The 21901-nt window shown below is 43.8% G+C and overlaps 1 protein-coding gene across 1 annotated transcript in view; it reads right to left on the minus strand.

Moving 5' to 3' along the window:
- Window positions 1-20541, minus strand: part of LOC112262536 (SEC14-like protein 2) — a 21146-nt gene extending 605 nt beyond the window's left edge. The window contains exons 1-12 of the mRNA XM_024438157.2: window positions 20341-20541; window positions 18231-18306; window positions 10498-10541; window positions 9860-9922; window positions 9006-9194; window positions 8317-8412; window positions 8158-8218; window positions 5905-5988; window positions 5528-5634; window positions 1678-1817; window positions 1373-1542; window positions 1-971 (exon numbers count right to left, since the gene is read on the minus strand). The exon at window positions 1-971 is cut by the window's left edge and continues 605 nt beyond it. Of these exons, the coding sequence (XP_024293925.1) occupies window positions 628-971; window positions 1373-1542; window positions 1678-1817; window positions 5528-5634; window positions 5905-5988; window positions 8158-8218; window positions 8317-8412; window positions 9006-9194; window positions 9860-9922; window positions 10498-10541; window positions 18231-18306; window positions 20341-20394 (1428 nt within the window). The 5' untranslated portion in view covers window positions 20395-20541 and the 3' untranslated portion in view covers window positions 1-627. The remainder of the gene's footprint in view (window positions 972-1372; window positions 1543-1677; window positions 1818-5527; window positions 5635-5904; window positions 5989-8157; window positions 8219-8316; window positions 8413-9005; window positions 9195-9859; window positions 9923-10497; window positions 10542-18230; window positions 18307-20340) is intronic.
- Window positions 20542-21901: the final 1360 nt, after the last annotated feature.

The raw sequence follows: 21901 nt of genomic DNA on the forward strand, positions 1-21901 counted from the left end.
TTGTTTGTTTGAGCAGCATATGGAACGGTCCATGGTCAGATGAAATCCCTCAGTGCGGACCAGTGGGGTCTGTTTCAGTGCTTTCAAGTTTTCACTGACCATGGTTGGGGGGGTAAGACTCAGGCTTGTGTCCCAAAGTGCACTATATATGGAATAGGGTGGCATTTTGGACACACTATAATCTAGGACAGGCTAGCAACTCAGTAATCTCGGTTACTTAGAAGTAAAATGATCTAATATCCTGTTTTACTTCTGGGGGGGATTGCCGTTAACAATTCTGATTAATTATGTGCAAAGGAAACGAAGTCTCCTCCTTCCCAAACGGAAACTCTCAGCCAAACCTAATTTCACCAGTGTTTATCATGGCAAAAAAAAACGAAAAATAGATGCTGACTTTGTGGCTGTGGAATCTAGTGGAAACCGTTTATCATCTGCACACAAGGCTTGAAAATCACGGCACCAGTTTAAGCCCCGCCTTCACCCAATCCTGATTTGTCCAAATAATCAATGACGTAACCCTAAAACGAGGAGCTACTTCTGCTTGTAATCACATAAGTCTACGTGAGCCTTGACAGATTCTCGCCCGTTTCATCTGTCCACAAGAGATTAGCAACTCAGTAACGTCTGTCACGATTGGCTGCTGGCCCCAGATTCCGGCCCACCCCTGTTCTTCAGAGACTGCGATTGGCTGCTAGCCCCACTTTCTGACCCACCTCTGTTTTTCAGAGACTGTGATTGGCTGCTAGCCCACCTTTCTGACCCACCCCTATTTTTCAGAGACTGTGATTGGCTGCTAGCCCCAGATTCTGACAGACTCCTGTTCTTCAGGGACTGTGATTGGTTGCTGGCCCCAGATTCCATCCCAATCATTTTCTTCAGAGATTGCGATTGGCCGGGGAGCAGGACCTCGACCGTAAAGCTAATGCGCTTGGACTGGAAGATACTGTAGGTGTTGTCAAACCGCAGCACATCTGGAGAAGCAAAAGAAAACAACTTAGATGTCTCTCCTCAGTCAGGTCCTTCTACACCTTGACCTATTGCCCTTGTCCTCTTTGGCAGTGTTTACACAAGCAGCCCATTTCTGATATTTTGCCAAATTATGGCAAAAAAGCTGATCTGATTTGTCAAAAGACCAATTAGTGGAAAAAGTTCAGATTTGGGCTGCCTGTGTAAATGAAGCGTTTGTATATCCCTGTATGCCAGGCCTGGTTCTCATGTGCCCCTGTAACCTTACCGAGCCAAACCAAGCTGTATAGTGTCTGGAACCAAAAATACCCAAGCTAAGCACAGTATGGTTTGGATCAGCATGTTATTGTGAGGTGGGTTTACGTGTAGTCCCTTATGTCGCCCTGTCTGGCTGTCCTGTACTCACAGATTCCAGGCTCGCTGCAGGTGAGAGAGCCGTCCTCAGGCACCAGGTGGGTATTGTATCTCTGGCTGGGAACCACCTCCTGCATCTGCGATGCGTTCTGCCTCTGCCCCATCTTACCCTTCATAAACACCCCAAAGCCGATGTCTGCCCCATCACTGGAAAACTGCCACCTGCATAGGATACACACAGGAAACAACAGGAAGAAATATTAATGGGTTCATTTTCCTTTCGGCTTACACTATACACAACACACATACAGTAAAAGAAACAGAGATGGTGAGAGAGGTTAACAGGTTCCCACTCACCGGAGCACACAGCCAGGGAAGAGTATCTCATACTCCAGTTGCTGTGAGGAGCCTCGGCTGACTGTCAGACACTGTTCATAATCCACCTTCACGGACTCCCTCACGAAGTAGGAAGCAGGTACCGGCCCTGCGTAGTGGATCTGGAACACATTCATACAGTATTTAGAGGATGGATGGTGTGGGTCTAGCTGATAAAAATACTATGAAAGTCAGCAGGAAAAATGTTAGGGGAGTAAAAACAGTGTTTTTTCTTTTGAGGGAAGGAAATAAAAGGATATAAAAAAGAAAGGCGTACTTACTATGAACACATTTCTGACGTTTCATAGTTTCGAAATGAGAGTCCAGAGTATACGCTTCTGAGGTCCATTGTTTATTTATTTGCATTAAAAACAAGAACAGCACATTTTATTTGACCACACCGACTGTCCTCATTCTACTGGTTAATCTAGTCTTCCTCTGTAGTAACCGTCAACAGACATGAGAGGGAGCCCTCAGCCTTCAACCAAACACACGAGAGGGAGCCCTCAGCCTTCAACCAAACACACGAGAGGGAGCCCTCAGCCTTCAACCAAACACACGAGAGGGAGCCCTCAGCCTTCAAAACCAAACACACGAGAGGGAGCCCTCAGCCTTCAACCAAACACACGAGAGGGAGCCCTCAGCCTTCAACCAAACACATGAGAGGGAGCCCTCAGCCCTACCAAACACATGAGAGGGGAGCCCTCAGCCCAACCAAACACATGAGAGGGAGCCCTCAGCTGGAGGGAGCCAAACAAACACACGAGAGGGAGCCCTCAGCTGGAGGGAGCCAAACAAACACACGAGAGGGAGCCCTCAGCTGGACCAAACACATGAGAGGGAGCCCTCAGCCTTGACCAAACACATGAGAGGGAGCCCTCAGCCCTACCAAACACATGAGAGGGAGCCCTCAGCCCTACCAAACACATGAGAGGGAGCCCTCAGCTGGACCAAACACATGAGAGGGAGCCCTCAGCTGGACCAAACACATGAGAGGGCCCTCAGCCACATGAGCCCTACCAAACACATGAGAGGGAGCCCTCAGCCCTACCAAACACATGAGAGGGAGCCCTCAGCTGGCTGGACCAAACACATGAGAGGGAGCCCTCAGCCCTACCAAACACATGAGAGGGAGCCCTCAGCTGAGAGGGAGCCCTCAGCCCTACCAAACACATGAGAGGGAGCCCTCAGCTGGACCAAACACATGAGAGGGAGCCCTCAGCTGGACCAAACACATGAGAGGGAGCCCTCAGCTGGACCAAACACATGAGAGGGAGCCCTCAGCTGGACCAAACAGACGGAAGAGTAAAATATTTTAGTTCCAGCAGTAACTGCAAGCTACCAACAGGGGGCAGTAAGGAGAGTGGTATATTCCATGTGAGTGGAGGGAGAGAAAGATGGAGAATGACTGTTCACTCAGGACCATGAGAAGGTTGCGATTAACATCAGTCCACAGTTAATTCACACAGGACCATGACATGCCTGGGATCACACAGGACCATGACATGCCTGGGATCACACAGGACCATGACATGCCTGGGATCACACAGGACCATGACATGCCTGGGATCACACAGGACCATGACATGCCTGGGATCACACAGGACCATGACATGCCTGGGATCACACAGGACCATGACATGCCTGGGATCACACAGGACCATTACATGCCTGGGATCACACAGGACCATTACATGCCTGGGATCACACAGGACCATTACATGCCTGGGATCACACAGGACCATTACATGCCTGGGATCACACAGGACCATGACATGCCTGGGATCACACAGGACCATTACATGCCTGGGATCACACAGGACCATTACATGCCTGGGATCACACAGGACCATTACATGCCATGTGGAATGTTCAGAGCTGAGCACTAGTGATACGGTTATATCCACGGGGCAAGTGGCTTTAGGAAAGAGAAAACAAGCTTTACCAATGCGAACTAGATTGAAGGATTAATTCTATCGATGTATGTTATTATTCTGGTGAGCAAGAGTTTATTTAGTCTTCTAGGGCAACATACAGTATAATGACAGAAGAGCAGCTGCATGTGTCTAATTATAGACAAGTTGAAAATAGCCTAACAAAATGTTTGAAATTATAAACAGTAACATAGGCCTTTCTAAAAAAAAAAAGGCATTTCAAAAAATATTTTGGTCATCTCTGACTGTACAATGTATTTTCTATATTAGTGGTTTAGGGTCAGGTGAGGGTCTGACATTTTCACTTTATCACATATAGTCGTGCGGTTGCGGATGGATTATTAGCAATTGCAGGTGAACAAACTGCTGACCCGCGCATCACTACTGAGCACGGGTGCAGACACAAACAGGCCCAAACGCATTTGTGGCACTGCCAACGGTAAACGTGTTACAAATGACCTTTCAACTTTGACTGACTGTTTGCATAATCTGCCTTGTACACTGTACTGTACAAACAGACCCCCTAATCTAATCTGTCTATACAGTAAATGGGTGATTATGTCTGCACGACCTTCCAGCGCCTCACAGTCACAGCAGAAGTTGCAACATTCCACACATTGAATGTAGAACTACTAGGACCTGTGGAAGTCTTGACCCTTGATATGATAATACTAATAAAATATATCTGATGAGACTTTGGTCTGAACTAGGTCAACAAGTCTCATCAAACACATTTGAATTGCTTTGTCACGTCTCTACATGCCAGTTCTTCATGTTCACAGAGAAGTCAACAAGTAAGAAATGCTCCACCAAGTACCTGACCGAAGCACTACACATAAAGTAGTGGGATAGCTAGAAAGTATAGTGTTAGATGTCTACCAATGATAAAAAGTTAACTAAATTCCTGTTCACATGTTGAAAATGGCTAAATGACTCAAAAAATGGAATGGAAGTAGAGAGTTTCAGTCCTTAGAATCTTAGTCTTCCTGAAGATTCCAAAGTCATTCCAAAAATACTCAAAGATTCCAAGAGTTCTATGAGATTTTTCCTGGGCCTCATTTGGAATGACAAAGACCTGTCCTCCTGCTCCTCATCTCCGGTTAGGAAGACATCTCTACCTATATATCTACAGAAACATCAGACATAAGATCAGTTTTTCTGGGTAATGAAATTACCAATTTATCAGTCAGCATGTGTCTGCCCAAGCCTGCATCTAGACAACAACTACCAACTGCATTTAATGGCATGAAGATGACTAAAAGGGCCATTGGCGGTGTTGGCTAGCAGCGAGGTCCAAGGTGAAAAGGTAGGACTGAACTGTAGAGCAAGAAGAAGCAGATCCATGACAGCAACATTGTCTAACATAAAATACCCAATCGCCATCAGACTGTATCCTGTGGAAGCAGATCCAAAGGAAACCACCTGGAGCGCCTATAACATCTCAGTGACCAGAAGGAATGAAGAGCCTGTCAAGACTGGTTGTGAATCGTTTCTTGATGCTGTACAGTCCACAATCTCAACGGATCACCCATAGGAGTTCAATTGTCCGACAGAGACTCCTTATCTAGCCCCACTGCCAGCAGGATGCAGCTTATGATTCACTAGTCCTGCCTACTGCATCTTTACAGGCAGCAAAGCAAAGCTGCTCTCATCTCACAGCCTAATATCTAGTATGCAGCATCCTACTGCAAAACCACTAAGGCAGGTATGGAGAAACTACTAAATGCCATGTACCATGTACAACAAAAAGCGCCAAAAAAACTACTTAAGAGCAGTAATGAGTGCAGAATTGAACTCTCCAGCCTATCATTCTAGCTGTAGCAACATGAGAATGGGGTCATGAAAACAATGCCCCCCCCATGAAAAAAGTGTCCCACTTCCTGGTGGTGCGAGCTCACCTTGTTCCTACAGCGAGGGTCCCCGTCAGGGTCGGTGAGTTTCCCTCCGTACGCAGCAGGAAGCTGCTCTGGGTCTATGTAGTTCAACAACACCTCCTGCCAGTTAGCTGCACAACACACAGGTGAGGAGAGAGAGAGAGACTGATGTTACCATGTTAAATTTCAGTCATTTAGCAGAAGCTTATTCAGAGCGGATAACAGTTAGTACATTCATAACCTTCATGTAGGGTTAAGATGGGTATACATACTGTATGTATTCACAACCTAATGTGTGACTAATAGCAATGGCATCCATAGAGCTGACAATTATTTACTCAGCATTCTAGAACAGTACATTTTTATGGGAACATTCCGATGTCAATAAGGAAGTGTCTCACCCCCCAGGATGATGATCTTGTTGCGGGTGATCTCACTCAGGAAGTGCTTGATGAGGTTGTAAGCCACAGGGAAGAGCTTAGGGGCTGAGGGAGGTGGAGGGGAGAAAAGGACCATGTAAACAACAGTATGGTGCGATACACTGGTGTCTCATACAGGTTTAAGAGATGTGAGACACAGTTGCGCAGCGGTCTAAGGCACTGCATCACAGTGCTAAAGGCGTCACTACTGATCTGGGTTCGATCCCGGGCTGTGTTGCAGACCGTGAGACGCATGAGGCGGTGCACAATTAGTCCAGCATCGTCCAGGTTAGTGGAGGGTTTGGCCGGCTGGGATGTCCTTGTCCCATCGCGCTCTGGCGGGCCGTGTGCATGCACGCTGACTTCGGTCGCCAGCTGTACTGTGTTTCCGCCGACACATTGGTGCGGCTGGTTAAGCGAGCAGTGTGTCAAAAAGCAGTGCAGCTTGGCAGGGTTGTGTTTCAGAGGACGCACGGCTCTCGACCTTCGCCTCTCCCGAGTCCATACGGGAGTTGCAGCAATGGGACAAGACTGTAACTACCAATTTGATAACATGAAAAAGGGGGTAAAAAAAAGGGGTAAAAAGTACCACAAAATATATACAGTTGAAGTCGGAAGTTTACATGCACTTAGGTTGGAGTCATTAAAACTCTTTTCAACCACTCCACAAATTTCTTGTTCACAAACTATAGTTTTGGCAGGTCGGTTAGGACATCTACTTTGTGCTCGACACAAGTAATTTTTCCAACAATTGTTTACAGACAGATTATTTCACTGTATCACAATTCCAGTGGGTCAGAAGTTTACATACACTACGTTGACTGTGCCTTTAAACAGCTTGGAAAATTCCAGAAAATGATGTCATGGCTTTAGAGGCTTCTGATTGGCTAATTGACATCATTTGAGTCAATTGGAGGTGTACCTGTGGATGTGCTTCAAGGAATACCTTCAAACTCAGTGCCTCTTTGCATGACATCATGGACAAATCAAGAGAAATCAGCCAAGACCTCAGAAAAAAAATGGTAGACCTTCACAAGTCTGGTTCATCCTTGGGAGCAATTTCCAAACGCCTAAAGGTACCATGTTCAAATGTACAAACACTAGTACACAAGTATAAACACCATGGGACCACGCAGCCGTCATACTGCTCAGGAAGGAGACGCATTCTGTCTCCTAGAGATAAACGTACTTTGGTGCGAAAAGTGCAAACCAATCCCAGAACTACACAAAGGACCTTGTGAAGATGCTGGAGGAGACAGGTACAAAAGTATCTATATCCACAGTAAAATGAGTCCTATATCAACATAACCTGAAAGGCCACTCAGCAAGGAAGAAGCCACTGCTCCAAAACCGCCATAAAAAAGCCAGACTACGGTTTGCAACTGCACATGGGGACAAAGATCGTACTTTTTGGAGAAATGTCCTCTGGTCTGATGAAACAAAAATAGAACTGTTTGGCCATAATGACCACCGTTATGTTTGGAGGAAAAAGGGAGAGGCTTGCAAGCCAAAGAACACCATCCCAACCGTGAAGCATGGGGGTGGAAGCATCATCTTGTGGGGTTGCTTTGCTGCAGGAGGGACTGGTGCACTTCCCAATATAGATGGCATCATGAGGTAGGACAATTATGTGGATATTTCAAAGCAACATTTCAAGACATCAGTCAGGAAGTTAAAGCTTGGTCGCAAATGGGTCTTCCAAATGGACAATGACCCCAAGCAAACTTCCAAAGTTGTGGCAAAATGGCTTAAGGACAACAAAGTCAAGGTATTGGAGTGGCCATAACAAAGCCCTGACCTCAATCCTATAGAAAAGTTGTGGGCAGAACTGAAAAAGCATGTACGAGCAAGGAGGCCTACAAACCTGACTCAGTTACACCAGCTCTGTCAGGAGAAATGGGCCAAAATTCACCCAACTTATTGTGGGAAGCTTGTGGAAGGCTACCCGAAACGTTTGACCCAAGTTTAACAATTTAAAGGCAATGCTACTAATCGACATCAACTGTATATTTTAAATAAAGATATGTGAGACACACTACACAGGTAGGTTTACCACGGTGATACTAAGACATTTCACAATTTTGTTGTAGCCCTAAACTTGCGCACCCGATTCACATAATCAAGGGTTTGATGATTTGTTGACAAGTTGATTCAGGTGTGCTAGCTGTGGAATAGTTCAAATACCGGGAATGGTAGGGGGTCCCTACCCCCTGCGCTAGTGGTGATGAAACTTACCTTTGATGACAAACAGTCTCTTGAGGCCCTCTGGGTAATTGTCTTCAAACATGGTCAGGATCTGTAGAGGTACAACAACACAACGATCACACAGTATCATCACATTCACACTCTGGATTCTACAGAACAGTGTGTGTGTGTGTGCGTGTGTGTGTGTACCTCTCCGTAAGTCTCGATGGCAGGCTTCCATAAATGTTTGAGACCCAGACCATCACAGTCATAGATCATAGTGATGGCTTCAACATGTCTCCCCAACTACAGCAGAGAGACATTGACAGAGGGAGAGAGAGCGAGAGAGAGAGAGCGAGAGACAGAGAGAGAGAGACAGAGAGAGAGAGACAGAGAGACAGAGAGAGAGAGACAGAGAGAGAGAGACAGAGAGAGAGAGACAGAGAGAGAGAGAGAGAGAGAGAGACAGAGAGAGAGAGACAGAGAGAGAGAGACAGAGAGAGAGAGACAGAGAGAGAGAGACAGAGACAGAGAGAGAGAGAGAGGGAGAGAGGGGGAGAGAGTGAGAGAGGATCAAAGTATCATCTCAGATCTGTAACCCAGAGGTTTTAACAGATGACAAAGATTCCAGACAGGACCACTTCATTAGCGGTATCTAATCTCAGTAAGGTTAGTGCCAGGAGTTTGTATCTAATCTCAGTAAGGTTAGTGCCAGGAGTTTGTATCTAATCTCAGTAAGGTTAGTGCCAGGAGTTTGTATCTAATCTCAGTAAGGTTAGTGCCAGGAGTTTGTATCTAATCTCAGTAAGGTTAGTGCCAGGAGTTTGTCCTGGTCAGGTCATACTGTATGTTCAGGAACAACTCCAGGCCCTCCACATATGAATAAAACCCTCTCATACCCTCTCAGACTGCAGCTCACACTCCTTCTGCAGAATCTCACAGTCTCTGATCTTAGACTTGATGAAGTCCTGTTTAGACGCTGACAGGAAGAGGCCCTTGGGGTCCACGGGGCCGATGACATCCCACCAGATGGGGCTCCCCTCACGGTCGTACCCACACATCCCACCTGACAGGTACTTCTCTATCACCTGGACACAAATACAATGGTAACACATTATTAATACCATGGTAACGCACTATTAATACCATGGTAACCCACTATTAACACCATAGTAACGCACTATTAATACCACGGTAACACACTATTAATACCACAGTAACACACTAATAATACCAAGATAACCCACTATTAATACCACGATAACCCACTATTAATACCACGGTAACGCACTATTGATACCACGGTAACGCACTATTGATACCACGGTAACACACTATTGATACCATGGTAACACACTATTAATACCATGAGAACACACTATTGATACCATGAGAACACACTATTGATACCACGAGAACACACTATTGATACCACAAGAACACACTATTGATACCACGAGAACACACTATTGATACCACGGGAACACACTATTGATACCACGGTAACCCACTATTGATACCACGGTAACCCACTATTGATACCACGGTAACACACTATTGATACCACGGTAACACACTATTGATACCACGGTAACACACTATTGATACCACGGTAACACACTATTGATACCATGGTAACACACTATTGATACCATGAGAACACACTATTAATACCATGAGAACATACTATTGATACCACGAGAACACATTATTGATACCATGGAAACACACTATTAATACAACAGACCGGTACCTCTGGAGGCTGCCATTCTGTGGTGATTGTGTCTGCGTTCATGTGTTTCCTGAAGTCAAGGTGCTGAAATAAAACATGATAGAACAGTTTTTACATGTAATAGCATGTTCTTTGCACCCTTCACCCCCTCCCTCGCTCTTACACAGACATGCAAGAACGTACACACGCTCACACAGACAGGAGAACAATGAGTATAGTGAGTTAAGTGGATCAGTCAGACTGTCAGAGTGACTAATACCTGCATAAATACCCCCTCAGCATGAAAGGGATATCAAATGTCACATGACATAATGGCACAGTAGGCTAAATTGTTTAATGAGATTAAAGTTCCGCATTAGACCAAATTTTTGTGAGCAGCACTTTTATGTGACACAATCCCTGCTATTTTCCATGGGCTTTCCCCACATTATTTCAGATGGCTTGTGTAAGGCTGGCTGGACAAACCACTGGTCACACTAGGGCTAGTCTAATGGTAGCATTATTTCAGATGGCTTGTGTATGGCTGGCTGGACAAACCACTGGTCACAATAGGGCTAGTCTAATGGTAGCATTGACAATATACAACAGATAGACAAAAGCCATATAGCTACATGTTTCAATAAGAACAACATAGGAGAGGGGTGGACTGGGAGGGTTACCTTTCTCAGCATGGCCTCTGATTTGTTGACATTGAAGTTCCTGGCTGAGACGAGAAAGAGAAGGGGCCAGGGAGAAAGAGGAAGAGAGAAGAGGAGGGGGAGGTGAATAATAGCTATGGTTGTAGATAACAGCTGGTGGTGATTGGGAATGTATGTATGTTTGTATATATATATATATATGTATGTGTGTGTGTGTGTGTGTGTGCGCGGTTATTCAACATGTATTATGTCTATTTGAGAAACACAGAGCATATTTGTCCTCCACAACTAAAACATTATCAACAGACAACTACTGGCAAACAAACAGGAAATGACCCCAAGTCCCCTTTTCGTTCATGAGAAGACGATGAGAGGCACTGGATGCGTCCAAAATAGCTCCCTTTTCCATATTTAGTGCACTACTTATGGGCCCTGGTCAAAAGAAGTGCACTGAAGAGGGAATAGGGTGCCATTTGAGTTCACTAGAGGGAATAGGGTGCCATTTGAGTGCACTAGAGGGAATAGGGTGCCATTTGTAACGCACAGTGACTCGGTCAGCCATGCCTGTGAAGAATTAGTTTCCATCAGGGTTGGGCCTAATTTAAATTGAAGGCATGTGATTTGAATTTTACATTCAGAAATGTACAAACTTTTAAAATAAATAGCTTCTACTTTTCACTTTATTGAGAAGTCATTGAAAATGAACGTCCTTTTTTTCTATTATTGAATTGTGATTTTAGTTTACTTCCTGAATTGACTGCCTTCAATTATAATTGGCTGAAACCCTGGTTTCCATCTCTCTTTATATACCCAGACATTGCATTTATTCCTCACTCTGGGTTTCAGCCAATGAGCAGGGCAGAGCTGGTTGTGTCACCATGACAACAGACTATCGCTAGCCTCCATTAAAGATGGGAATCCCCACCACCATTGTTATTGTTTTTGTTGCCAAACTGAGCAGCAGCGTGGGAGGAAAAAAATGCAGCACAGGTGCTCTTCTATCGCTCGTGCAATGATGTCAGAGCAGGAAAAACTGTTGGTTGTTTGTTTGCAGTAACTTCTTTGTTGTAAAATTGCAAACAGACATGGCTGCTTCACCATGAAAAATTCCAGCTTGAAGGGTCCTTTAAGAGATTAAAAGCATCCGGTCGCCTGCCTGAGGCTTCCTTCCACTGTGTGCCAAAACCTTATATCAGACCTCCCGCTTACAGTAGCAGCATTGTACAGTACTGACCCAGAAGGGACAGGAGAGGATGCCAAGCAGCCTATCTAATACTCTAGCTAAGGTGATTAAGTGGCCAGCTGACAGCAGGGGTCAGTCAGTTTCTGTGTCCCAAATGGCATGCTACTACCTATATTGCTATAATATTGTTTAACATGATTTTTTTAATGACTACCTCATCTCTGTACCCCACACATACAATTACCTGTAAAGGCCCCTCAGTCGAGCAGTGAATTTCAAACACAGATTCAACCACAAAGACCAGGGAGGTTTTCAAATGCCTCGCAAATAAGGGCACCGATTGGTAGATAGGTAAAAAAAATAATATTTAAAAGCAGACATTGACTAACCCTTTGAGCCTGGTGAAGTTATTATTACACTTTGGATGGTGTATCAATACAGCCAGTCACTACAAAGATACAGACGTCCTTCCTAACTCAGTTGCCGGAGAGGAAGGAAACCGCTCAGGGATTTCAGACTGGCAGCTTCATTAAATAGTACCTGCAAAACACCAGTCTCAACGTCAACAGTGAAGAGGGGACTCCGGAATGCTGGCCTTCTAGGCAGAGTTGCAAAGAAAAAGACATATCTCAGACTGGCCAATAAAAGATTAAGATAGGCAAAAGAACACAGACAGCGGACAGAGGAACTCTGCCTAGAAGGCCAGCATTCCAGAGTCGCCTCTTCATTGTTGACGTTGAGACTGGTGCTTTGTGGGTACTATTTAATGAAGCTGCCAGTTGAGGACTTGTGAGGTGTCTGTTTCTCAAACTAGACACTCTAATGTACTTCTCCTCTTGCTCAATTGTGCACCGGGGCCTCCCACTCCTCTTTCTATTCTGGTTATAGACAGTTTGCGCTGTTCTGTGAAGGGAGTAGTACACAGCGTTGTAGGTGATCTTCAGTTTCTTGACAATTTCTCACATGGAATAGCCTTCATTTCTCAGAACAAGAATACACCGACGAGTTTCAGAAGAAAGTGCTGTATTTCTGATCAATTTGATGTTATTTTAATGGACAAAAAAAACATGCTTTTCTTTCAAAACAAGGAAATTTCTAAGTGACCCCAAACTTTTGAACGGTAGTGTATGTAAATTAGATATTTATGTATTTCATTTTCAATAAATCTGCAAGAATTTCTAAAAACATGTTTTCACTTTGTCATTATGGGGTATTGTGTGTAGATGGGTGAATATATATTTTTAAATCCATTTTGAATTGAGGCTGTAACACAGCAAAAACATGGAAAAGGTCAAGGGGTATGAATATTTTCTGAAGGCAATGTAGTTATCATGTTTCACATTGGATTTATGAACTACCAAAAGGGAAAATGTTTTTAATCCTGATGACGCTCTGCACACACAAGCTCGTTAGCTAGCTAGCTAGCTGTGGTCCAATGTTAAGCCAACTCTCTGAATTTCAAAGACATTCAAAGTTCCTCGATAGAAGCCGCTCATCCGTATGTATAATTGCGTGGGCCTCATTCAGATAATGCATGTCATAACAAGATGCTCAGGGCTTAAAAAAAGCCTCCTCCTCCACCCTCTCTCACCAACAGGACAAATGTCAGTCACATCTCGCACCCTACACTCTGTCCATCTCGCATGTAAACAACCAGGCTACAGCTTGCCCGCTCCATAGCAAGATGCTTTATCCAAACTGATTGGTAGTAATGTGATTTCAGAGGTTTAAAAAGGAACTTAAAGGAATGATATGAACCTGTACTTTTTTCGGGGGGGATCAAAACTTTATTTTGCAGGTCGGAACAGTGGAATAGAACGGAAAAAAATGACGGTTTCATTCAGAATGAAACGATTGGAAAATAATTTAGGTTCCAACACCAGTTCTTAGCTCTTCAGGGTTCTAAAGCGGACCTTCGTTACAAGGAGCACATGTGCGCTTAAAGTTTTAAAAATGTAGGTGTAACGGATGTGAAATGGCTAGCTAGTTAGCGGTGCGCGCTAGTGGCGTTTCAATCGGTGACTTCACTTGCTCTGAGACCTTGAAGTAGTGGTTCCCCTTTGCTCTGCAAGGGCCGTGGCTTTTGTGGAGCGATGGGTAACGATGCTTCATGGGTGACTGTTGTTGATGTGTACAGAGAGTCCCTGGTTCGCGCCCGGGTATGGGCGAGGGGATGGTCTAAAGTTATACTGTTACATAGGCGCACACAAAGAAATTCAGGAGCACCATATTTCAGGTTATAAATACTGCATCACCCATCTCATATGTATATACTGTATATACTGTATTCTATGCCACTGTATCTTAGTCCAATGCCTCTCTGACATATGTATGCATTCTTAATGCATTCCTTACTTAGATGTACGTGTATTTTGGGTTATGTTGTGAAACTGTTAGATATTACTTGTTAGATATTACGGTTGGAGCTAAGAACACAAGCATTTTGCTACACCCGCAATAATATCTGTTAAACAAGTGTATGGTGATCAATAACATCTGCTGGACACGTGTATGTATGGTGATCAATAACATCTGCTAAACACGTGTATGGTGATCAATAACATCTGCTGAACACGTGTATGTATGGTGATCAATAACATCTGCTGAACACGTGTATGTATGGTGATCAATAACATCTGCTAAACACATGTATGGTGATCAATAACATCTGCTGAACACGTGTATGTATGGTGATCAATAACATCTGCTAAACACGTGTATGGTGATCAATAACATCTGCTGAACACATGTATGTATGGTGATCAATAACATCTGCTGAACACGTGTATGTATGGTGACCAATACATTTGATTTTGATTTGAAAGCTAAAATCCTTACATTTTTTCGAGCGCACTGGTGGTCCTACATTAAAATTCCAGGTCACACAACAAAATACTCAGGCTCAATATGTGAGTAAAATGGTTGCACTGTAGAGCCCTGCTGTTGGATTGCAGGACTTTGACTGTGGGAAATCACCTTCCCCGTCAGCATATTGTGCATATTGAATATTCTAATTGCACTTCACAGCCTAACCTATGGACTGTGCAGTCATTAAATGGGATATCGGCCTACTCAGTAACACCCACAGAGCACAATTAGCTCTGAATGGTCAATACACAGGGGATGCATCTAGACAGGCAGCCCAATTCTGATATTATTTTTCTCCCACTAATTGGACTTTTGACCAATCGTATCAGATATTTTCACGTCAGATCTTTCTCAGAGCTGATCTGATTGGTCAAAAGAAGTGGGCTGCCTGTCTAAACGCAGCCGTTGTCATTGACTGGCGGGCTAATGTGGGAAGTCTAGGAGTGAAGTCAGGAGAGGTGCATCTGTGACACACCAAAAGGGGATACTGATGTGGTGTTTCCAACAGCAAGGCTCAGTGCAACATGGCAATGACTGACATTCTTTATAAAATATTTTTTATTTCTTTCTTTAATGTTGAAATAAACATTTCTCCAGCCCCAAATCAAACACTCACAACCTGAAAATATGTTTGTACATTGTACAATCAATTGGTGAGAGCGAGAGCCTCAAATATCACATTCATCTGTACACATCCACTGTGGCAAAGTAGTTTCCTGTTTCAGTCACGTCATTGGTCATGTTCCTGTGGGTTAAACAAACAAAAACCTTGTGATTGGTTGACGATAGAGCCTCCCACTATGCAGGTCGATGACGGCGGGATGAAGTCGGTGAAGAGCAACTTTTAAAACTTGGAGTCAAAAACTACATTTCCCTTTGGTCACATTATTTTTGTTCCTGCAGTCGACATGTGAGACAAGTTGGATCCCTCGTAATGCAAAACACTTTGAAAGGCGACTTGACAGAAGTGATCCACCCATTGACAGTTGGTATTCAGCAGTCATACAAGTACGCCTTATTTACTTTGAAGAACTACTAAAAATATTGATTTTTGTCAGACAGCAGCTCTATAGAGATGAGATGATGACTTGGAATGAAATAATAAAGTCATCAAATAAAACTACTGTAATAAACACAACTGGAACATTTTATTACAGTAAAGTCACGTGTGTAAATGAAGGTTGTTAAGTGATCAGCAGTAATAGGCCGTCCCTACCATCATGGGACTTTTATTGATTGTTTTATTCATTGTTGTTACAGCATTTAACCCACATAATGCATAGCGCAACAACAATAAAAAATCCTCGAAAACAAAATTGAAAACCGTGAATATTTTGGAGGGAATAATCAAAACGAAACCCAACGGACCTCAAAAAGCACTAATCGCTCAGCACTAGTAACTGTAATGAATTACATTTAGATCCACGGGCATACAAAATGGGGGCCGTGGTCGAGTTGCCCATCCCTGGTCTAGACAGACCAGACCATTACCTCTGAGTGATGTTGCTATGCAACGCCAGACTTGTTCAATGTTTGCGTGGAAGAAAAAATAAATAAATAAGGTCAACAACCTCTGGGTTCACCCCGTCTTCCTGTCACATGGGTCACGATAGTGTACGTCCCCTGAAATCTGTTGGATGACGTCTACAGTAACACAGCTACATATCTTTATTCACTAAACAAAATGGCACAGTGATTTCCCATGTCATGGCTCTTCCACACAGCAGCAGGCGACTGCTGCAATAATTTGCCTTGGATTCAAATGTCTTTCCACTTTTAAAAAAACACATTCCCATGTACAGCAACAACCTGGGGAATAGTTACAGGGGAGAGGAGGAGGGGGTGAATGAGCCAATTATAAGCTGGGGATGATTAGGTAACCATGAAGATACAGTATGAGCGCCAGATTGGGAATTTAGCCAAGGACACCAAGGTTAACACCCCTACTCTTATGATAAGTGCCATGGGATCTCTCAGCTTTTAAAGAAACATTTGTGAACCATGATAATTGCCCTCTCTCCCTTGAAACCTGTTTTGCAGGTTTAATGTGCATTGACCTAAATAACAATGATGCACAGAGAGCCAGTGTGAGTTCAGCCCAGTCCCATCTAGAACAAGCAGGAGCTACACTTCCTGGGGTCCACAAACACAAAACATGACAAGTAACAAAACAATGGTACACTAACAGACAAGGACAGACACATTTAAAATACTAAAGAAAACAAACAATACTCTCACTCTCTGTGGTCCTACCTACAACCTCTCACTCTCTGTGGTCCTACCTACAACCTCTCACTCTCTGTGGTCCTACCTACAACCTCTCACTCTCTGTGGTCCTACCTACAACCTCTCACTCTCTGTGGTCCTACCTGCAACCTCTCACTCTCTGTGGTCCTACCTGCAACCTCTCACTCTCTGTGGTCCTACCTGCAACCTCTCACTCTCTGTGGTCCTACCTAACAACCTCTCTCACTCTCTGTGGTCCTACCTGCAACCTCTCACTCTCTGTGGTCCTACCTGCAACCTCTCACTCTCTGTGGTCCTACCTGCAACCTCTCACTCTCTGTGGTCCTACCTGCAACCTCTCACTCTCTGTGGTCCTACCTGCAACCTCTCACTCTCTGTGGTCCTACCTGCAACCTCTCACTCTCTGTGGTCCTACCTCAACCTCACTCTCTGTGGTCCTTCCTGCAACCTCTCTCTCTGTGTCCTACCTGCAACCTCTCACTCTCTGTGGTCCTCCTGCAACCTCTCACTCTCTGTGTCCTCCTGCAACCTCTCACTCTCTGTGGTCCTGTGTTCCTGCAACCTCTCACTCTCTGTGTTCCTGCAACCTCTCACTCCTACCTGCAACCTCTGTGTTCCTGCAACCTCTCACTCTCTGTGGTCCTCCTGCAACCTCTCACTCTCTGTGTTCCTGCAACCTCTCACTCTCTGTGTCCTCCTGCAACCTCTCACTCTCTGTGTTCCTGCAACCTCTCACTCTCTGTGTTCCTGCAACCTCTCACTCTCTCTGTTCCTACCTGCAACCTCACTCTCTCTGTTCCCTGCAACCTCTCACTCTGTGTTCCTGCAACCTCTCACTCTCTGTGGTCCTACCTACAACCTCTCACTCTCTGTGGTCCTACCTACAACCTCTCACTCTCTGTGGTCCTACCTACAACCTCTCACTCTCTGTGGTCCTACCTACAACCTCTCACTCTCTGTGTTCCTACAAACTCACTCAACTAATCAACTCTAGACCACAGACACTAACAATATCCATGTCCAAGCTAAACAACTTGGTTTCTAAATGTTCTCTCTTTCTCAAACTCTTCCCCCATAACACCCAACTGAAGGCATTTACTGTAAGCAGGTTTTGTAAGTTCCCTAAAGGTTGCTTTCTATTTGAAAAGCTGTTGGTTACTTCTATGTGTTGAAAAACTATTGAGAAATACAAGTTTCAACTGCCGAAATTGTTCTGGTCAAACTACAATATCTGCGCCTGCTTTTTCTGCGTGTTCAATGTGACTTCTTCCATAGCGTATCCCAGTAACCCAGCTAGACCTGAGAGTTTGTCCATACACAAGCATGGTCTTATTAACAGCCTTACAGCTCTCCTAGTAGAATATTATAGTAGTCCAACTCCAAGCCCACCACCATTCCGTGATGAAGCAACAGCTGTAGTTAGCCTCAGTCTCCCACCAACTTTAGTTTACCTCACCTCTGAGCCAGCGCAACAGGAAGTGGTCATGATGAGCAGGAAGTAGTGGAAGAACGTCCTGAATCCTCTCTCGAAACTGCCCAAGGATGAAACGGGGTGGCAGTGATAGAGAGAGAGAGAGAGAGAGAGAGAGGCCAAAGGTGTGTTAGTGATAGACAAGGGTTTAGTTGTAAACATGAATGAAAGCACATGATATGAAATTAATTGTTATATGAAAATCACAGACACTTGTCTAAAATCACATGCAATCCACCTCAAAATGTGGAAGTTAATCTATTCTTACACATTAAACAAAGCGCATAGGTCAAAATAAATTCAATAGTGTGACTTGAGGGAAATTCCTATTTTCAATCATAAGTTAATAATCACAAAAATAAGTCCACTAGAGAGCACACTCAGACATCAAGTTTAATATCATAAAATAAGACAGATGAAACCATAATCATACACACTGCCTCAATCTGTGACACTACTGTCACACGTCTGTTGATTCTGGCATATTAAAATGTGTTATGTAGAGATACGTAGATAACACAAACAATCAGATAGCTGCTTGTATGTTTGAGCTTTGCGTGATATAAACATAAACACAAGACAATATTAGAAAGTTGACATAAAAGGACAGTAACTAACCAAGACCGGAGAAACTCAATTCCATAAGCTATAAATAATGTTACATAATATCTTGAGAATTCATTCATGGAATAATAGGCCTTCAGGGGGTTGATGTCAAATCCAGTTAGGTTTAAGTCAGAATTATGAAATAGTAAGTCTGGATCATGGACATTGAATAGTCCTGCAGGTGGACCCCTTCTAAACGGGCAATCTGGGTTTCAAACAATAACAGAGCATTTACCCCGCCACTTTATTTTGGTAAACTGCTGAGGGAATGTCGCATGGGAGATGTAACCACTCTCAAATAAATAGGCACAAGGAATCTAAAATATGGATGCAAGGACTAACCATCCATGACATCAAAATTATAGTTTTAACCATGTTTGGAAGCTATACAGTGTTTGTTTACAATTACATTGTTTACAAACAAGTTGAGTAAACAAGCATAGATTTGGGGTTCTGATGGGGTAAGACCGTTGCTCATGAGGCATTTTTAAGTTACATTCTTCAAGAATCAATGGCTATATAGTAATAATTTAAATGTCGAAAAATGGATGTACCAATCCCAGATTGCCCCTTTAATGGGTAGAATTGTATTCGTTAATTCTGATGTCAACTAGATGTCATCAAACAGGCACCCAACTCGCATCAACAAAACATCTTCAATCCATCAATATGGAACAATATCACCACAAACTCTCTCTCTCATTTTCCATCCTCCCCATGATTCAGAATATATCATTTTCATAGTCATGGCATATTTGTTAAAGTGCTATTGAAGATTGAAATCAGGAAGAACAAAAAAGTGTGGATTGTTCTATCCTCCCCTGATTCAGAAAACATCATGTTCATAGTCATGGCATGCTTAGCTCAATAGCTATTGACGGCAGAATACCGAATATCCAATATGAAACTAATTTGACCTCGGTGCTCTCGCCTACACACCAACGGTAATTTGCTATCTGTGAGTATCAGCGCATTTACGAACGCAACCGATGCAGATTAGGGTAGGGGATATAGGCTACTGAATATTGGTGCAGCTATTGCGCTGTTTCTCCTGCATGTTGTTGGAAGACCAAGGCAAAAGTAATATGACGTTTGGGTTATCGATGCTATGTTATGCTTTTTGATAATCATATATTGACTTAACGTGAGCATTTTTCTCCAATAAACAAATGACTTGCATGAACACGTGGTTTTGTTTAGGCATTTTAGTTTGATATTTGCCAGTGTGAAACCAACTTGATCAAATTAAGCTCTCTGAATCGAACTAGGCGTACAGCTCAGAACTGTGTGAAAACGCCCTTATAGAGAAACTTCAGGGAGAACGACATGATGCAATAATATTCTATTGGTAGTTACAATTAACTGTAGCCATATGTTTTCTAGGTTCCAGGTGTTACCGTCCTCAACAGTATCGGCGATTGTCACTTCGACAAACATAAATAACTGCTACACAAAAACAGAAATGTAGCCTACAATAACAGATATTTACCTCTTCCAATGCCCCTGCCTGCTTCGGGCTGAGGTCGCCAACCCTGCCGCTCATCACGTCACGTCAAAACACACACAAACAGCTGTTTTTCTGTCTTCAATGGAAGTTTAAGAACGACACACTGCTGTCCCAGTTGCTGGACTGACTGCAGTCGGTCTGTCACGGTATCGTACTGTATGGTGATGCTCAACGGGGGCGCTGTTCTCTTCTCCATCCCTGTCTGTCAAGTCGTAAATGTGTAAATTCCAGAGGAAACACCCACATCCTGACTTGCCAAGTTAATTCAAGGTTACACATAGGAGAGAAGCCAAACATTTTACGTGATTTAGCAGACGCTCTTCACACAAGGACACATTTGTAGATTTTTCACATAGTCAGCTCGGGATTTGAACCAGAAACGTTTCAGTTACTAACCCGACGCTCTTGACCGCCAGGCTACAACAAACATTTACATTGGGCAAAATAAGAATGAAACATGCCATCACAAGTTTAAACTTATCAAAAGCAATTAATGTAGATCCCTTTCAAGTTGGTGGCAGAACAATAGGGGAGTTCTTATAGAACGCCAGAAAAAGAAGCCTCTAATTTACATATTGCTTATGAGTGCATTTCACACTACTTTTGGATTTTAAGGCTCATATGAATGTCCTGCTTAATACAATGTTTGTGTCATCATTGCAAATCAACTGCATTACTTTTTTTTTTAAACACTTCTACTTCAACCAGTAAAATGGCTCTAAGGCTATCTTTTGCTACAATCAATCAATCAAATGTTATTATTACATCAGCCAATGTCACAAAGTGCTGTACAGAAACCCAGCCTATAACCCCAAACAGCAAGCAATGCAGGTGTAGAAGCACGGTGGCTAGGAAAAACTCCCTAGAAAGATCAAAACCTAGGAAGAAACCTAGAGAGGAACCAGGCTCTGAGGGGTGGCCAGTCCTCTTCTGGCTGTGCCGGGTGGAGATTATAACAGAACATGGCCAAGCTGTTCAAATGTTCATAAAGATACCCCTGGACAGTGCCAAACAGGCAGGATATAACCCCACCCACTTTGCCAAGGCACAGCCCCCACACCACGAGAGGGATATCTTCAACCACCAACCTACTACCCTGAGACACGAAGACCTCCCCCATGGCACGAACCCGAGGGGCCGCCAACCCAGACAGGAAGATCACATCAGTGACTCAACCCACTCAAGTGACGCACCCCTCCTAGGGACGGCATGGAGAGCACCAGTAAGCCAGTGACTCAGCCCCTGTAATAGGGTTAGAGGCAGAGAATCTCAGTGGAGAGAGGGGAACCGGCCACATCAATGAGCGTTACCATTCTAGCTAACAGGCAATCTCAATTAGGCTATATCACTGAACGTTCTAGCTAACAACTGCAGCACAAAATAGTTATTTTGCAAAGAACACATCCAAATATAATCTTAGCGCTGTTCAAGCAAGAATCAAAACATCATTGTAAGCATATGAGCACCCAAAGAGGTTATTTTGTTAAGAAGTAATATAGGCTATGTTGAATGGGCGCAGACGGCTGTTGCTTTCTTACGAGTC

The sequence above is a fragment of the Oncorhynchus tshawytscha genome, linkage group LG12 (assembly GCF_018296145.1).
Source record: "Oncorhynchus tshawytscha isolate Ot180627B linkage group LG12, Otsh_v2.0, whole genome shotgun sequence".
NCBI lineage: Eukaryota > Metazoa > Chordata > Actinopteri > Salmoniformes > Salmonidae > Oncorhynchus > Oncorhynchus tshawytscha.